Source organism: Schistosoma mansoni, chromosome 1, assembly GCF_000237925.1.
Source record: "Schistosoma mansoni strain Puerto Rico chromosome 1, complete genome".
NCBI lineage: Eukaryota > Metazoa > Platyhelminthes > Trematoda > Strigeidida > Schistosomatidae > Schistosoma > Schistosoma mansoni.
The window spans coordinates 48,150,416-48,167,933 of NC_031495.1; the positions used below are offsets into that span (position 1 = coordinate 48,150,416).

Here is a 17,518-nt window from a genome sequence, read left to right on the forward strand (position 1 = left end):
GGAGGAAAATATCTCATCAGGACATCAAAATTTCCACTACAGTACTACGTCATCCCAATCGAAAGCGTACTCGAGGTTATGCAGATAATTCATTGAGGAGTTGCGAAGCAGGTCATAAAGATGAGCACAGGTTTGGTTAATGTTTGTTTTATAGAAGTTTCACTCATTCAATCGATGTGTATTCCATAATCCTAAATCCTTTGAATGTGGTGATATCTGACGTATCCAGTCAGTTTGTAATACTACTGTTCATTTCGTTGCAACTAATACTAAATTTTGTGATTCTGATCCTACAAAGTTGGGTGTTTCTGATGATCATTTATCTTTATCCGTGACTTTGAAAAATAGTGTGGAATCACAAAGCAGTCCAGAGTTAAATGACATTCAGAATCATTGTGAGACAAAAGCTTCTAGTCAGTCAACTTCTTATCGGATTTCTCATGTTATTGTACTAGATATAGTTCGTCCTAATGATTCACTTATTTTTGACGAAGTTTCATATAAATCTGAGGAAATAATGTTGAATGAGTCAGATCACGATCGAAAATCTTATGCAATTTTGATAGGTGCTGATTCTTCTGATGATCCTTTACTTTCCGATGACATTCTTAATAAATTCGAGTGAAATATTTCAGAAAAATCAAATCCTTATGTCATATCAAATGTTATTTGTCCTCATAATGCATTTGTTCCTTGTAGAAACCTTGTTCAATGCGATGCACGAGCACTAAATGAGCTCGATTTTGATCATATTCCGGATGGTTTCATGTCAGCAGTTGTTTACTCTCATTATGAAGTCACTTATAATGGATCCTGTAGTAAATGTGAGAAATATATTTTAAATAAAGCCACATTATTTATGACCTGAGGACATGAAGATCCAACATTATTTTGTAGAGGAGGATAGTGTTGAAAAGTCGATGGTTCATATTCTAGATATCAGTGGTTTCAGTACACAACGGGCATAGAGATTGTATACAATTCCAGAACCCAGGTGAGTCCATTCCCATTTCAGTTGTTGATTGTAATACTAATGAGTATAATCTAGATCGTGCAAAGACACATGATGAACCTAAGGGGAAGACGCACGACTGACAGCATCTGGCAGGTCCAGATCATCCAGTCTTTGCATAACATGAGGCCGCTGGATAAAATGTCAAGACCAAAATATATTGTCGAAAATAATAATTCTTGTTTCATCAAAAGCGTTTAAAACATTACTGTTTTCACTCCTGATGGCAAAATGTGAGTAGATGTGTTTCACTGTCCGCTTCTATACCGTCTTTAAGACTGCCTGAAAAGGCGGATGTTCCGCATTAAGGTCAACAGAGTGTTCGCGACCTGGAGGGTCTCAATACTACGAGTCTCACACTGAACCATTTAAAGTCTACTAATCTTGTTGGTTGTCAATAATCACCGACCAGACAAAAATAGCTCACTGACCCTCGTATAGGCTAACGAATGGAAGTCCATATAAACTAAAAGGGTCCACTTAAGCCCCCGATGAAACTTAAAACAATAGGGAAATAAGCAGCCAATAATGGTTTAAAATCTAGCCTGTGAAAATGCCGAAGACAACTTGGTACAGTCATTCCGGAATTGTTTCTTACACTTTAAAACGTACTCAAGGCCTGAAATGGATATGGGCAACTGTGTGAATTGAACTAAGGAGCGAATCTCACGAATAAATACCTCGACATGGAAATGTCTTTTCCGGACTATTGGAGAACAAGAGGTAACGATACACAACGGACCAAGTACATCGAATCACCGTAACATGGATACCTTTCCAGAACACTCCCACCATGCTTTTCGAAAAAAACCCTAAAAAGCTCCACATTAAAAAGTGAGAACTAAAGTACACTCTCGCTCTTTCTTGCTTTCATTTGAAATACTGTCTCGAACGTAGTGTCCACCACCCCATTGGTGAACAGCTTCTAGAGAAGTATCAGTAAACACATAATCACCCATGAAATATCATCTCCCGCTCGAACTACCAGAACCCATTTACGTCACGTAACCTAACTACTGCCATCATCAGCGTAATCAGCCGATTAACTTATTTATTTACTTTCATATTAAAACAATGGCCTTCTGTTGTCATTTGAACCTTCTTTCTATCATTATTCGTATTGCAACTAACCAACTTCCTTTACGGAAACATAGAAGCTGCTGGTCCCAAATGTCCTGATGCCATAAGACAATATTACTCAGAGTTCAAGAAATATAAACCATCAAAAAACCAGTGAACTAACTGGAATTAGTGCAACTGAGCGGTGAAACGTCTTCTCATCGGACATACAAAACGACCTGGAAAAGTACAGAGACAACAAAATGTGAGAACCGATAAATCAATCAGTCTATGCAAGCTCGTCGCAAAGATATCAAATAAATACCATGCACCTACTGATTTTAAGGAACAGTGGGCTTCTATTATTTTAGTCATGTATTTCTATGGATCTCATGACAATTGCAAGATATTGGTTCGAAGTAATTGAGCATTTCATGGGTCTTTAGTAAAGAAAAATGAAGAGAAGTGGAGGATGGATGGAGCCTCCAGGTATTCCACTTGTCATTGAAAACCGATTGAGTAAATTACATTAGAATGTAACAGCCTATCATATTCCAAACAGGCTATATGAAATGAACTTCACTGCGGAATTCAGTACAGAATTCGATGACCAGGTTTACTGAATGCCGCGAAGAAGTCTAGTAAAATAATAAGCAATAGATGATTGTGCTCCAGTATACTACTTTCAACAGGTATGTGAGGATGTCACAGAAACGCACTTTAACTCAATGCTCCTATCCAAAATTTCTTTTTGCTCAAAAATCTTACAGTCAATCAGAATATAGACTGAGGATGAAGATATTCAGAGAAACGGTTGATTACTAGTTGGTGTATCAAAGTTTACGCGATCTAAGCTGGTTAACTATCGTAAGAGACGCGCAGCTATGAGCAACTATACACACAGACAAGCGGCTTGCCTAGAGTGGTGTTCAGCAAAACGTATGATATTAACATTATTGCTGAAAACGTAAAAAGCGGATTTACTCACCACTATATGTGAATCACAGGATCTACTGATTTGAAAATCGTGTTGCGTTCCACACAGAAAAAGAATGTTTAGAAGACAGTCACGAAGAAATTCAGCTATTACCTCTCACATGGTCTCCACTCATTTGAGAAATTCGTGAATTGATAGGCAATTAGGAGCTTTTACTTTGGCAATACTTTGTGTGCTAGTACAACCAGACCTTCCTGACTAGTTTCTATCATTCTTTTCTTCTGAGAAATAAAAAAGTTGTATGGTAGCAGAAAACGAAAAATTCTTAGTCGTATCCAGAGCCATACAGTTGCTTTAAAAACGCTTGCTAGACCTAATGGACAAAACTTATAGATTTATGAGAACATGAACTCACAAGACTTTATCAATTCATTTATGTCGAATGATAACAAAAATATATGTTTTATAAAACCTCAGAAAGGCAAAGGAATACAGAGCATAAACTGATATTCTGATGTATGTCACCATATTTACCATCCAATGTCAGTTACGGAAAGTGTCATATCATAGTTTTCTTTTCTTATTTCAATTTATGCATACACGCGGGCTTACTAAGTACGAGCCATTTTTAAATAATATGGCTACGAAGTCAGCTTGTTAATTTACGTATACGTTTTTTTTAAAACTTCTGAGAGTGATTTGCAATTCAATGTTCTGAAAAATAAATATTACGATATTTGTTTGGAATTATTTTACTCCTTTGTGGATATTTCGCAAACTAGTTAGATCTCAAAATTAATCCTGATTCTTACTGGTAAAGACTCACAAATTATTTTTACAAGATGAACAAAAAATGCATTGATGTTGATGTCATTCTACTTGATTCATCGACAAGGTGTTTCCATCTTCCGGTGAGTCGTACAGTTAAATTTCAAGTTGTCAATTATTTCTAAAAGTATTTTTATGTCATTTATGTATATAAAATTACATATGCCAAATAAACTTTCGTTTGACGAACATTCATTGCAGTTCTGGTGACGCTTAATGTGGATTTGTTTATCATAGTCCTGACAATAACTTTTTCACCAAACTGCCTTGCAAGGCAGAGACTAGAATATTGACTCGCACCTCTGAGTTTCCACGCTCTATATGCAATATGAATCTATAAGCCAAACAAAACTCTAGTTCAGCAAGTTATTTCTGCTGTTCCTTATTGCTTGCTATTCCCCCATTTATTATCTCCATTTCCTTATATTTTCTTCCCTCTTGACATTTCTCCCATAACTCTTAAAAATGCAATGGACATTGTTGGTCACGCAAGATCAAATAGAAGATTTCTCAATCATGCGGCAGCGGCTAGTTCTAATATCTTTGTTGTTTTGAATAAACTCTGTCATCTACTATGGACGTAAATCAACCTTTCACTAACTGTGATGATGTGACTGCTTCTACGAATTTCGGTCAGCATTATAATGGTTAGATTAAAGCGAGATCGTGGTGTGAATCACATGTATATAACCAATCGATATATCAGTTACTACGAACAATATCCAAAAGGCGATAGAGTAATCTCCAATAGACATAAATAAACAACTTTGTGGCATTTCAGGATTTCCTGTGTAACCAAATACAAGTTGTGACCATAAAACATCAGTTCCTTCCTATCCATTTTCTACTTCAGTGTCAATCCATTGTTGGTCTTAGATTTTTTAAAATTTCTTATGAGATCGCATTATTTTAGCTATACTTTAAACTGTAAAAGCGATCAGGTAAAAAATGAACAGATTATTGATGTTTTCCAAAGGTGTTATGATTTTAGACAACTATTATCACAATATTCAGATGAATCACAGTATTTTTTTCACAGACCAGGTTGAAATATAATGTGACAATGTATATCATAACAGTTTGGAAGAAGACATTTTCTTTGAATCAAGACATGTTATCTGATCATGAATGAATCACTCCAGCGTAATGAGCTTTGAGTTCCCTTTGTGGTTTGTAAAATTTAAGTTGTTGGAGTCATTTAGTCATTATCTACCCATAAATTGTCTAATTTACCACAACTGAAATGAACACAAGAGGGAAGAAATTAACAATATGCCAATCAAATGAAAGGAAAACATTCAAACTATGATGAAGGTATAAACATAGAGTATACAGTTCAGTGGAAATAAACAAGATCAACAGCTCAAAAGTTAGAAATGAAGTTTGACTCAGTATTTAGATAAGGGCATAGAACAAATGCATCTGGCTTACTGCGACGCACTTTGAGATTTTTCACCGATTTTATCAGACCATCGATTGTGATCATGATATCGGGCTTAACTAGAAAACGTATTTTAATCATCATAACCCAGTCTAGCAAGCGGGAAACTCATGGATTAATGTCCTGTTCTGATATGTCCGTTCCTAGCTTTGTTCTGATTTGTTGTGTAACTCTAGTAAAGTTTAATGACACAGCAGTAACACATTTGAGATTATTTCGCAAACTATTTCATAAGGCAAATATCTAGGTATGTTACCATCTATTATGAAAAACTGTTTTCACTTCAATATATTGCTTCTTTTTAGAAGTACCCGTAAGAGGTTCGTTAAATCAAGTGATCAAATCAAGTGCTGAAAGACAAAGAAGACTTAAGATTTCCAATTTACAAGATGAGGATCATCCGGGTGTTTGTCCAGTTCAGGGCATACTTTCAGCAAATAACTTCCTAATATCACTTTCCCTATAAAGTTTAACTATCTAAAGTATAATAGCAAGTAAAATAAGTGTGCTTATAACATGCATTTGATTTTGTTCTTGTTCGCCTGTTGTTAGTGTATAAATAGATGCAATGTAATAAGCATAAACAGCAATTAAACAATGTGGCCAGTCCATCAAGTTTAGGTCTGTGTGTTCATTCTCTATTCAAATTGCATGCAAAAGAGTTGTTGATAACACCAAGCTGTTTAAATCGCGGCAGAGTGAGATGTTAGAACCTTCCACCTACTCGTTGGAAGTCCAGTGTCTTCACCTTTGAGCACTATTCTTCTGTAAAATTATAACTCGACGTAGTTTTAGTTGTTGGAATTATCTGTTTTTACCAAGTTTATTTATTACATAATCAATTAAGGATTCACTTATGTCTCAGATTTCCTAATCAAACAAATAAAAATGTATAATTCAATAAACTGTTGATTGGAAGCCTATTTTCAATGGGCTCATCATTTTTCTTTTGCGAACTAAATAGCTTTTCTAATTACCAAAGTAAGATGCTACTAAATGATCGTTCAAAGTGCACTACTGTTTAAAAAGATTACAAACTTCCACAAAATTATATAATCTGCTGCAGAGCGAGGTCGGTCTGAAAAAATATTAAGTATTTTCACAATAATATTTAGGCAATACGACCACAAATGTACTTGTCCAAGAATTTACGGTCGAAACGCATAAAAATAAAGTGCACGAACAAATAGTTATGACTGAAAGTATTAGATATGTAAGGCTTGGCGCACATAGAATTAAAATTTTCATGTATCTGGCACTAAAGATGTGTTGAGGATTACCAACACATATTCATATCAAGAACAAGTTGTTCAAGTAGTTGATTTTAGATATCAGTTCAAGATTTTTTTAGGTTGAACTTAAATTCTATCATCCTTTTTTATGGCTGATAAAAGCCTTTGAGTCTTTTGTTTTCAACAGCTCTAACCGAGACAAAAGGATAATTTAGACATCTTAATTACTATGGCTTTCAAAACCGTAAAATGTTTTCTCTTTAAAGTTTCAGTAGAGAAATTTAAAATGTATTTCGAAGTCGGTATAATGAATTGTTTCAACTGTGCAGTTCAGTAAAGAAGAACGCGATTATCTATTCACTGAAGTAGTCAAAAATACTTAACTAATTCACTATTTTTTAGATCAGAAGTGCATCAAAAACGAACTGTTTATTTTTGTTCTCTTGTTTATAGGTTGGATTAATCTCGTTTTTACCTCATTAAATCTATTCTTGAGCCTAACCTCATAAAAGTGCTGATCATCAATATTCTATTCACGCTTTTTCATACCAAGAGATCTTACTAACTATTACCCGGATCAGTTTTTCCACAAATTACATGTAAACATTAGCTAAGAGTTGTACCAAGCGGATATACATAGCAATTTTATTAACTTGCCAAAAAACAGATACTTTTAAGCATGACGTAAACTTTGCTAGTATATAACAATGATAATTTTTAGGTATTTTATACCAGTAATGAAAAAGAGGATAATCAGAGGATTTAAAATTGTGAAGCATATCAATAGCATTGACTAAAAGTACATTAATGAACTTTGAGTTTACATGGTCCTTTCCTTAACATTAATACTTCAGAAATACTCAATACTTTCAAGTCTCTTTTAAAGAAAACAACGATAATTTGTCCTAGAATAAGCTGAGAAATCTCAGCAAACCTTTCGCAAGTTATTGTGTGGGTGAACGGCACATAGTTAATGATAAATTCAACACATTATTAGGTTTGTGGGTTTTAGATAATCTATGTATGTTTTAACGTCCAAACCAGACAAACTTTAAAGTACTAAATTCCACTTAAGCAATAATATTTCTGTTAAGAAGTTTTTTATAGATGAACGTTACTATCTTTTCCAATTTTTTAACATCCTTTGACGAAACATCCACCGTGAACTTGGTCACGTCACCAAGAATATTCACGTTTGTTTCTAGCAACCGTGTTTAAACCATTATGCTGTTTGAAAGATGGAAATACTGATTAACTGTTGCATGTTTTATTAACAAAGTGTTAACTACTTTTCTATCACATTAATTTAAATTAGTTTCCTAAAGTTAAAACCCTAAACTGAGATTTACACCTGAGTTCTTTATTTTATGCTAATACTTACTTGTTCAGTTCTACTAATCAATTGAGTAATTGTTGTACTTGTTTTGGTATTAACCTAATAATATTCTTATTGTTATAAACGTAGGATTCTGGTTATAACTCTAGGATTTCTTGTTATAACAGTCCTTTCACTTGTTACACTTATGTGGGACGTTAATTTGCCTTAGACGAATATCTACACTAGATTCCCACCCAGTGTCTATTCTACAGGACTTCAACACAACTCAGATCAAGAACATGAGATTAGCCTGACTATAACGTCAATATATTTCCACACCACAATCCGACACAAGGAACAGTCAATCAATAACAGTCCATCAATAAGTGTCAATACATAATAAGGATAGGGGAATATATATAACACATATAACACCTGTCATCCAGTCTAATATCTGACTCATCAAGACAACCAATCATTCTCGCCCACACATTACTTATGAACAGCACTTACTTAAAATATATACTGTTCAGTAACTTGCCACTACTTTATTGATGTTTATTTTTGTTGTTCAATTGTAAAGTAATGAATCAGTGTAGAGCTGTGATAAGGAACCACCTGAAAGGAATGTTTCTCTGATATTTTGAATTTCTTCACAATTTGTTTACATCTAAGACTTTTATTTCGACGAGATGGTTATTTGTTGCTAGTTTCTAAATATTGACAATTCATAACGGTTCAACACAATGATACAAAGTTTTATTAGCTTATCCAGCTATCAGATTGGTAATTAAAACTGAAAAAAATAGTCGATTAGTATTTCATCTTGACAGTGGAATCCATTGTTACCCATTGCTAAAATTCCCCTTTTTTCTGGGCTTCGTATCTGTATCATAGAGTATCACTGTTAAGTAAGCTATATTATTCTCCTTTATGCTAATCGATCATTATTTACTAGAAATCTTCGGAGTAACGCATGTTTTGACTTTAAACTACTAAAGTAGGTGATATTTTTGCTCTCAAGCTAACAATAAATGTGTTGACATCATGTTTTATCGAAATTACCAGATATGGTGAGTAAGAAACGTTAGTTGTATTCTTTTTTTCTAGTACAGCTAAGTAGGGCTACAGCTGACCTTATAAATTTAAGATCACACAAGAAACAAACTCACTGTGTTTTTTGTTAAATATTTCACTTTGTAAGTTAAGGACTAGTATAGGCTGCTTCCCGAACCGGAGTACTTGAGCAAAGAGCCACAAGCATTTATATGTTCGTCTGGCACTTTTCAAATATCAAAGGTAGTTTAAATCCACTCAGTCTATGGATTAAGATAATGATTTCAGATTGTCGGCCCTTACAGTGCCTAGTAATCTCAAGCAAGTTCATGCTGTTGAATTTATTGTGATGTGCTACTTATGTCGACATAAGTAGTCTATGACGCCAATCAGGAATAGAATGCCAGGCAGCAGAATGTTGAGAAAACCGAAGAGGAAGGAACGGGACCAGATAGTAATTGGTATGGTAATGCAGGAACAATAAAGTTTGAAACAGTTAATGAACATTTTGCAGATGAAGTATTGGAGTATGGTTTTTCTATATTACCAAGTAATTCTGTAATCGGTTGTCAATTGTATTCTCGTTCGCCACATTATTACTTAACGGAAGTGTCTAATCAACATACTATTAGACTGGGATTATTATGTATTAGTTCTCTTCTTTTATTTATTTCTTTGCATTAGTCAAATGATTATCAACTATGAAACAGGGAAAGTACATAATCTTCAACATAAGTTTGCATGATATTGTAATTATTCAAAAATGTATACACTAAAAGTCGATTACTTAATCCTCAATTCTGTATTATAATTATTCAAAAAACAGCTCTTACATGCTTTGTGTTTGCTAAAACATATCATGTATATTTTACTAACTGTTATAGTTTTGATTGACCTCAAAACGTATAAAGTTATCATAAAATATTTTAACTGAATAAAACAAATTAATAACTTCTTTTTCAAAATTATTGCCTTCTAGTTCTTCTTCAGGATTTTAGAGGTTTCGTCCCTGTGAGGATAGTTGGTATTATTCTTATTACCTTGATACGTATTACAGTTTAGACGTGTAAGCACCTGATTGTTTATTATTGGTCACATCAATAACAATATTTTTGATTTTGTAACGAAAAGGTATCTGTTAAATAGTCTAAATTAGCTTTGCCAACACAAACTCTGGCAAAATGCCAATTGTTTGTATAGATAGGTGAAGCTGATAAATTTCAAAGCAATAGAATAGTTTTTATCCCGTTAAAATCAGATAAGTTATTCATTTTCAATATAATCACTAGATTTCTAGAATTTAGACCCTTGTAGAAGCATGATTTATAAAATAAAGGTCAGTTATAATTATTCACCATATTTTAGATTTCACAGACACAATGAGTTGTATTAAAGCTTTGGATTGTAAAGCGAATTTTAGCATACGAAAATATACGTATCTATATGAAATGACTACTATGTGCGATATAACAAAATTTAATATTTAGTTAATACTTTTTCTAATGTTAAGAAACTCGACTTTGGTAATCACGGATTTTATTGAATATCTTTCATTTAGGCAAATAAATAAATATTTTGCTACTAGTTACAGTTTTTTCTTCATATAGTAATAAAGTTACTTTTTTCTTCGAAAATTTAACTACTAATTTAATGTTCTGCATAATCTGTTTTGTAGCCTCGTTCTCCTGGACATGAATTGTACACAATGGTTGTTGAACATCTTCAGCTGGTCGAATATGATTACTTTGATTTGGAATATATTAACAAAGATGGTCTCCACGTAAGTTGCATTAATGTGTTATTGTATTTTACATGCCCACAGTCGCAATAAATTCTGTTACTAGTATGTTTAGTGTGTGTGGTTAGGAAAAATGGAGATTTACGATTTGAGAAAAAAGAAACAAACGATCCAATTTCTTATAAACTTGTATTAATTCAGGTAAATATATAAAAAAAACTATCCATTTGCATTTCAAGATACAGAAATAAGCTAAATGTGGTTAATATATTCTACGGGTTGTATTATTTAGGAAAGTAATTATACGCAGCAAGTAGTAGTATGTTGACTTACCAAACAAACATTATATTGTTTGTAATTGATGGTTTTATTGAGACCAATATTATCTTCAAAGCGATGAAGATAATTTTCGTGAGCACGGGGAAAATACTTTGCTTTCAATGTTTTTTCTTTCGAAGAACCTCACTTATGATATGTGTTCTAGTGAAATTACAAATTGGGTATTTAATAATTTTTTGAGATTTCATATAGGTATTGTGGTTTTTCAACCACCATATTACGTGCAACGTTTACCCAATAACTAGTATCTAATTAACAATGTATTGTAGCTCTATATCTTTTGGGAATGTTAATCATTCTTCAAGTGAATATGTTGTGAGGGTTTACATCACTATAGAATATATATAAAAGTTGAACTTTTGTGGCTCACCTATCAGTTTATTGAAACTCAGTGTTACATAATACGTGTGTAGGGTTTTATGTCTTGAATTTCCTAATAAATTTAAGGAATAATAATCCAGTTAAAAATCCCTCCAAATTAAAGGTTCTATCAACTTTTCGTTTGTTACTTATTCTTATTATCTATTTCGTAAATGATTTATGCCTAGGCTTCTATACGTGAGATTGCTTCAATACGAAAGTCTCTTTCTTGGTAGACAATACTCATTTAAATAAATATTACCTCTTACAGTTTCTCCTTATCTAGAGCAGTTATATGTATTAACATTCATCTTTAGCTTTCTATTTGTGCTGGCAGTGTTTGGCTTTACAACCCTGTTGACAATTCCCATCATTCAACAACTGATTTGATAATCTCTTTTTTCTCTGAGTCTTGATCATTTTAATTTATTACTTGTTAACTGAGACGTTTTTTCAAGTGAATTCATGTTTGTGATTGGGAAAATATTTTTATGGAAGTGATAAAACGTATTGTTTAACGATTAACCTGTGTGTGTAAGGAATAATGAAAAGGTAGCTATTGTCACTAACTGAATTACAAAATCGAATTCGAGTTCACTGCTGTGTATTTTCAATTCTATTTACCCATCAATGTATTAAACTCTTGACGTCTGCAATGAACATTGTAAGTGACATTTCTGAAGACCACAGTACCCAAGCAAAACTCTCTTGTATATTTCTGTTCTAAAAATGATTAGCCTGTTCGTTTCACTTCATTAGTTAGTTTTATGTCATGTCAGTATTATCTGTTGGAATATCTTGAGTATTTTAAAACATTTTTCAAAAGAAAAATTATTTAATTTATTGTGTAACTCTTCATAATTTTTGTTTAATTTTATATTTTTTAGTGTTGGTTAGATCATTCAAAAGCAATAAATAAACAAATAAATATTTCGAAAAGATTTCTGTATTCTTTCGTCGTCAAGTTTTATACCCCTCATCCAAATTTATTAGAAGATGAATTGACCAGGTAAGTGAATACGAACATACTTATGCATAGCTTCATTAAACGGCCTTCGATAGTGTAATATATTCTTATTGAATCTAAGTTATATTATTTATGTATTAATCTAGCATAGAATATTTTTAACTTTGCTATTAGAATACCTGATTCGTCTTAATATGTTGTGTTTGTCAACAAAATCACCTAGAAAAGGCTTCCAAGTAGGAAACCTTTTTACTTTTTTGAGAAAATACTCTACAATTATTTTGATTAAGTAACTTAAGGTGTCCTGTATGATTCTTAACTTGAAATAGTTTTATTGAAAAGAATACTTATTATAATACATGTTTAGAAACTTGATGCGAATAACTTTATTGTGATGTATCAATAAGTTGACTGATTTTCCAGACACATTGTTAAAGTTATCATCTTTTTCTTAAACTTGAACACCTAAATAGAAATATGATTTCTATCAAATTTGATTGAGACATTTGAGATTACACGAAAGTATAACATACAAACAAATTAACTGGCAAGGTATACATATGATAAAATCTTTTGTTTATTCTAACCTATAACCCATTTTGACAAATTTTCAAATCAATACCTACTTAAAATGTTTTAGTCCTCAAAACAATATATTTGTAAGATGCAAACCAATTACATAAAAATAATGATGGAATGCTATAATAGGCGTGATTTAAGACAAATTACTGTATATAAAGAAAATAACTTATTTAACCGAAATATTATTTTACTTAACAATTTAGATTTCAGACCTATTTATTTACGATAAGCATTTGTTAAGGTAGCAATGAGCAAAGATCGAATTTCAGTTTATTTTCTACCAAACGTCGAAGAATTATGAAAAAAATATAAGCTTAACAATCTTCAACTTATAAATAAATTAATATATTTGTAATATCCTAATGAGTAGAAAAACAAGATTTCCTGACGTTTCGTGACTCAGTGTAAGCCATCTCTTCACAGAATAAATAACCACATTAACATTAATCCAAGTTTAAATAGTACAACGGAGCGACGCAGATACTATGTGATCAATCAAAAAACAGGTCTGATTGATAACCTAATATTCGTGTTGCTCCGTTGTACTATTTAAACTTGGATTAATGTTAATTTGGTTATTTGTTCTCTGAAGAATTGTGCTTACATCTGAGTTACTAAACGTCAGAAAATCTCATTTTTCTACTCATTAGGATATTACAAATATATTAATTTATTCATAACAATCTACCCAATGCTCAATTTATTCAAAATTATCAAATCAAAACTTGGTAACGATACCTACAATCTTCAGTTTATTTATCTGTGGAAATCTGTTTTGTACAACTTTGATTATGTGGACGAAACAGGAGAAGTAAAATTTACATAATAAAATAAATCGCTTTTTATAATGAATATTCTTTTTTGTCAAAAACATAAAATTAGCAAAATTTGAAAAATTAAATTGTTATTAAGGAAAAGAAAATCACAAAATAGATAAATGATGTATAATCAACTGGAAATGATTGAAAGAATAATATCGATATTTCCAGTTGATAGTTTAAGAAATTTGTTTGGTCATCTATTAAAAGTTCATATTAACTTCAGTAGAATATCGATTGTTTATGCTTTACTTTGAGTTATAATTATGTAAAAATTCTTTCTTCTAATTCCTTGACAATGTTTTATTCTCATCCCAGTCAACAGAGGTTCAGCTTGACAAATGAACGAATTTCCTATTCATTTCAGTTTTAATTTTTATAATGACTACTTGCATTGTTATGTAACGATCTTGTTACGATCATCTAAATTATGATCCTGTTTTGTTAAGCTGGTATTCTTCTTGAGTTAATATTGTTTTAGAAAAAATCCAAACCAAACTTTTCGAAAGCTTATAATCAGCATTGTGTAAATAAATAACTTTATGTATAAATTACTTACTTACTTATTTACGCCCGTTGCTCCCAATGGAGCATAGGCCGCCAACCAGCATTCTCCAACCCACTCTATCCTGGGCCTTCCTTTCTAGTTCTATCCAACTTTTGTTCATTCTTCTCATGTCTGTCTCCATTTCTCCGCGTAATGTGTTCTATGGTCTTCCTCTTCTCTATTGGCTTTCAGGATTCCATGTGAGCGCTTGCTTTGTGACGCAATTGGGTGCTTTCTTCAATGTGTGTCTTATCCACTTCCAGCGCTTCTCCCTCCGCTGAAATCTGGTTTGTTCTCTCCCACAATAGGTTGTTGTTGATAGTGTCTGGCCAATCGATCCGAAGTATCTTGCCTAGACAACTGTTAATAAACACCTGTATCTTCCGGATGATTGCTTTGGTAGTTCTCCAAGTTTCCGTCCCATACAGAAGAGCTGTCTTGACATTTGTATTGAAAATTCTGACTTTGGTGTTGGTTGACAGTTGTTTTGAGTTCCAGATGTTCTTCAGTTGTAGATATTCTGCTCTTGCTTTGCTGATTCACGCCCTCACATCTGCAGTAGCCCCTGGAGGATCTACAGCTCCGCCTGTAGCTCCTCCAGGGGCTAATGCCGGTCCCAAGCCCGGGTAAAGGAGGAGAGTTGGGAATGGGATTAGCGACCCCATCCCGTAGAAAACCAACTAGCTAAAAAACGCCAATCAGAAAACAAATTATGTATAAATTAGTACATAAATATTCACCTTCATTTTTTGCTTATTCATTAGGCTTTACATATCTCACATGTTTCTTCTCAATACCAACTGTACGTTTTCGATTTTGTCGATTTGCTTTATTATTTCAGACTGTTTGGATTGAAAGAGAGGTTTCACACATTTAAAGATAAATATAATTCTTTAATCCTTTAACTTTTGTTGTTTTGATGAGATTTGTCAAAAGCCATTGATCGTAGCAGATATTTCATACTTATTATCAAAACAAAACGTTTGGTCTTTTGCCAACATTACAAACTGGTTAGTGTATGCTATTCTCGTCATCCATTTACTAAACTGATTAGGAGTCAATGCCGATTACGGCTTCATGATAGAATGAATTCTTTCCCCAGTATAATATTCCACTTATGATATACATGTGCATATAGCCATACACGCTATCGACGTGGATTAAATGAATTATATATATATATAATGTTTTTCCCCCAAATTATACTATTTTCTAACTTAATTTTTCGATTGCTTTCAGATATCTATTTGCCTTACAAATCAAAATTGATTTACGTTCCGGTCGATTGCAATGTAGTGAAAGCACTGCTGCTCTTCTAGCAGCATTCATTGTACAAGGTGAGAAGTAATAAATTTATCATTTCTATGTAAATACACTTATGTGTATATTGTAAAATTATTTATGAAAGATTGCATTTTCATGCTTATTTTTATTTTCACCCAAAAATATTATTTGTAATGCATATCGTTTTATTTGACATCAGAAGTTTACAGAAGTTCCTCACCACTGACCAACTCAAGTAGTGTTAAGAATATTTTGAAGTTTTATATTATTTTAATAAGAAAACAGTATTCTTTATAGTTTTAGCTTAAAACCCAATGCTGATAAATTATATTTAGATTTTTATAGCAGATATTTACTTTCTAATGATATCTTCATAAAAACAAATTAAGTCTATGGTTCATAAATGTTTTAAAATCACTTTTAACCGAAACATTGTTTTAATCAAATACAAAGTATCAACATTTTTAGAAAGAGGTTTTGTGGAGATTTTAGTAATTTTATATAGTTGAGATCATGAGTCAATTGAAGCTGAACCATCATGGATCGTGGATGCGCACTGCTGAGGAGTCCCATAATAGGACGAAACCGCCGTCCAGTGCTTCCAGGTTTTCTATGGTGGTCTAGCTTCAATTGACTCATGATTTCAACTATATAATATTAACATTTTTGTTTGTAAAAAAATTTTAAATTTATATACTGTAATTATTTATTTAAATAATTTTCATTACATTAATAAATTAATTAAGATTGTTTTGCCAATGTTTAATAATAAAATTTTTGTCATTTGTCTATAGATTTACGGATTTAGTTATTTCTGTTATTTTAGCTAAATAAATTTGTATTGCAAGTAGTAGATTGTTTAGCTAATGAAATAAAAACAGAATAAAGTATTCTTTTGTAATTTACACCTCATTGAGAATTTCTAATGATAATCTTCCTCAAGTATCTCAGTTCAAAGCTGTTCTTTTTTGAATTTCATTTCTTCTAGTCATATGTCCAATGAAGTAAGATTCATTTCAACAGATCTATTGAGTAAAAATGAAATGTAGTATCAAGTTTTTTAATAATTAGTGAGTTAACGTAGACCAATATATTATATTTGTCTATTGAATAATATACGATTTCATTTCTTTATTAATTAACACTAGATCGAACAAAGTAAGTAAAAGAGTGTATTGCGGCCAAATGGGTGTTTTACAAATTATTTCACTTACATTTGTTTATTTAGTCGTATTAATCCACTCTTCTTATTATGTTTTTCAACTTGATAATTTTAGTAAAAAAGATTCTATTCTAGTCTTTGACACAAATAATTCGTTAAGATGATAGGTTTGCTTTTGATCCTGATTATAAAGATTGAGATCTGGTGATCACTTACTTTTTTAAGTTAAAATAATGTGAGTAACCAATCAGAAGAGCTTTTGTTTGTAGTAGCTCATCTGAAATTAAAATATAATGAAACTTAATATCAAGTTAGATCGTTTAAGGGTTTCAGAACTTTGCTGAGTAAAACAATGAATAATCTATGATCACTACGATATTTATTGATTTCCACACACACTTTAATTGATTTACAATGACAATCTTGTTCGTATTTAGTGAATATTGACTAATTACAGTACCATAAATTGTTCAAGTCAATTGATTTAAGTTTTACATTGCGAAATTGAGATATAATAATTGGTTAATGTTTAAGACTAGAAACCGTGACATTTGTCGTATTACACTGACGTCTTAGTATAAAAGTATGCATAATGTTTCCTTAGTTAGGCTACAACTGACTGGTTGTGTCTGAAAAATGTACACTGACTAATGTCTACTTTTTTTATCGCTTCAAAAGAAAATATTGTTTTTGAAACATTTGTGGTGTAAAAAGCTAATGCCAGGAGTGATTAATGTCCTTCTTATCCTCCTTATTATTAAAATGGATATGTTATCCTTTATAGTTTTCTTTGTTCATATCACTCAGACAAAAAACATACTAGGTCTTAGATATTTTG

The 17,518-nt window shown here is 32.1% G+C and overlaps 1 protein-coding gene across 1 annotated transcript; it reads left to right on the forward strand.

The window, feature by feature from the left end:
- Positions 1-4,410: 4,410 nt before the first annotated feature.
- On the forward strand, positions 4,411-16,567 carry Smp_169390 (putative 4.1 G protein; the record flags this gene model as incomplete). The annotated part of the gene is made up of 6 exons (XM_018794653.1): positions 4,411-4,483; positions 5,583-5,683; positions 10,559-10,663; positions 12,208-12,329; positions 15,474-15,578; positions 16,477-16,567. The coding sequence occupies 6 exons, from the start codon at positions 4,411-4,413 to the stop codon at positions 16,565-16,567; spliced, it is 597 nt and encodes a 198-aa protein (XP_018649044.1).
- Positions 16,568-17,518: the final 951 nt, after the last annotated feature.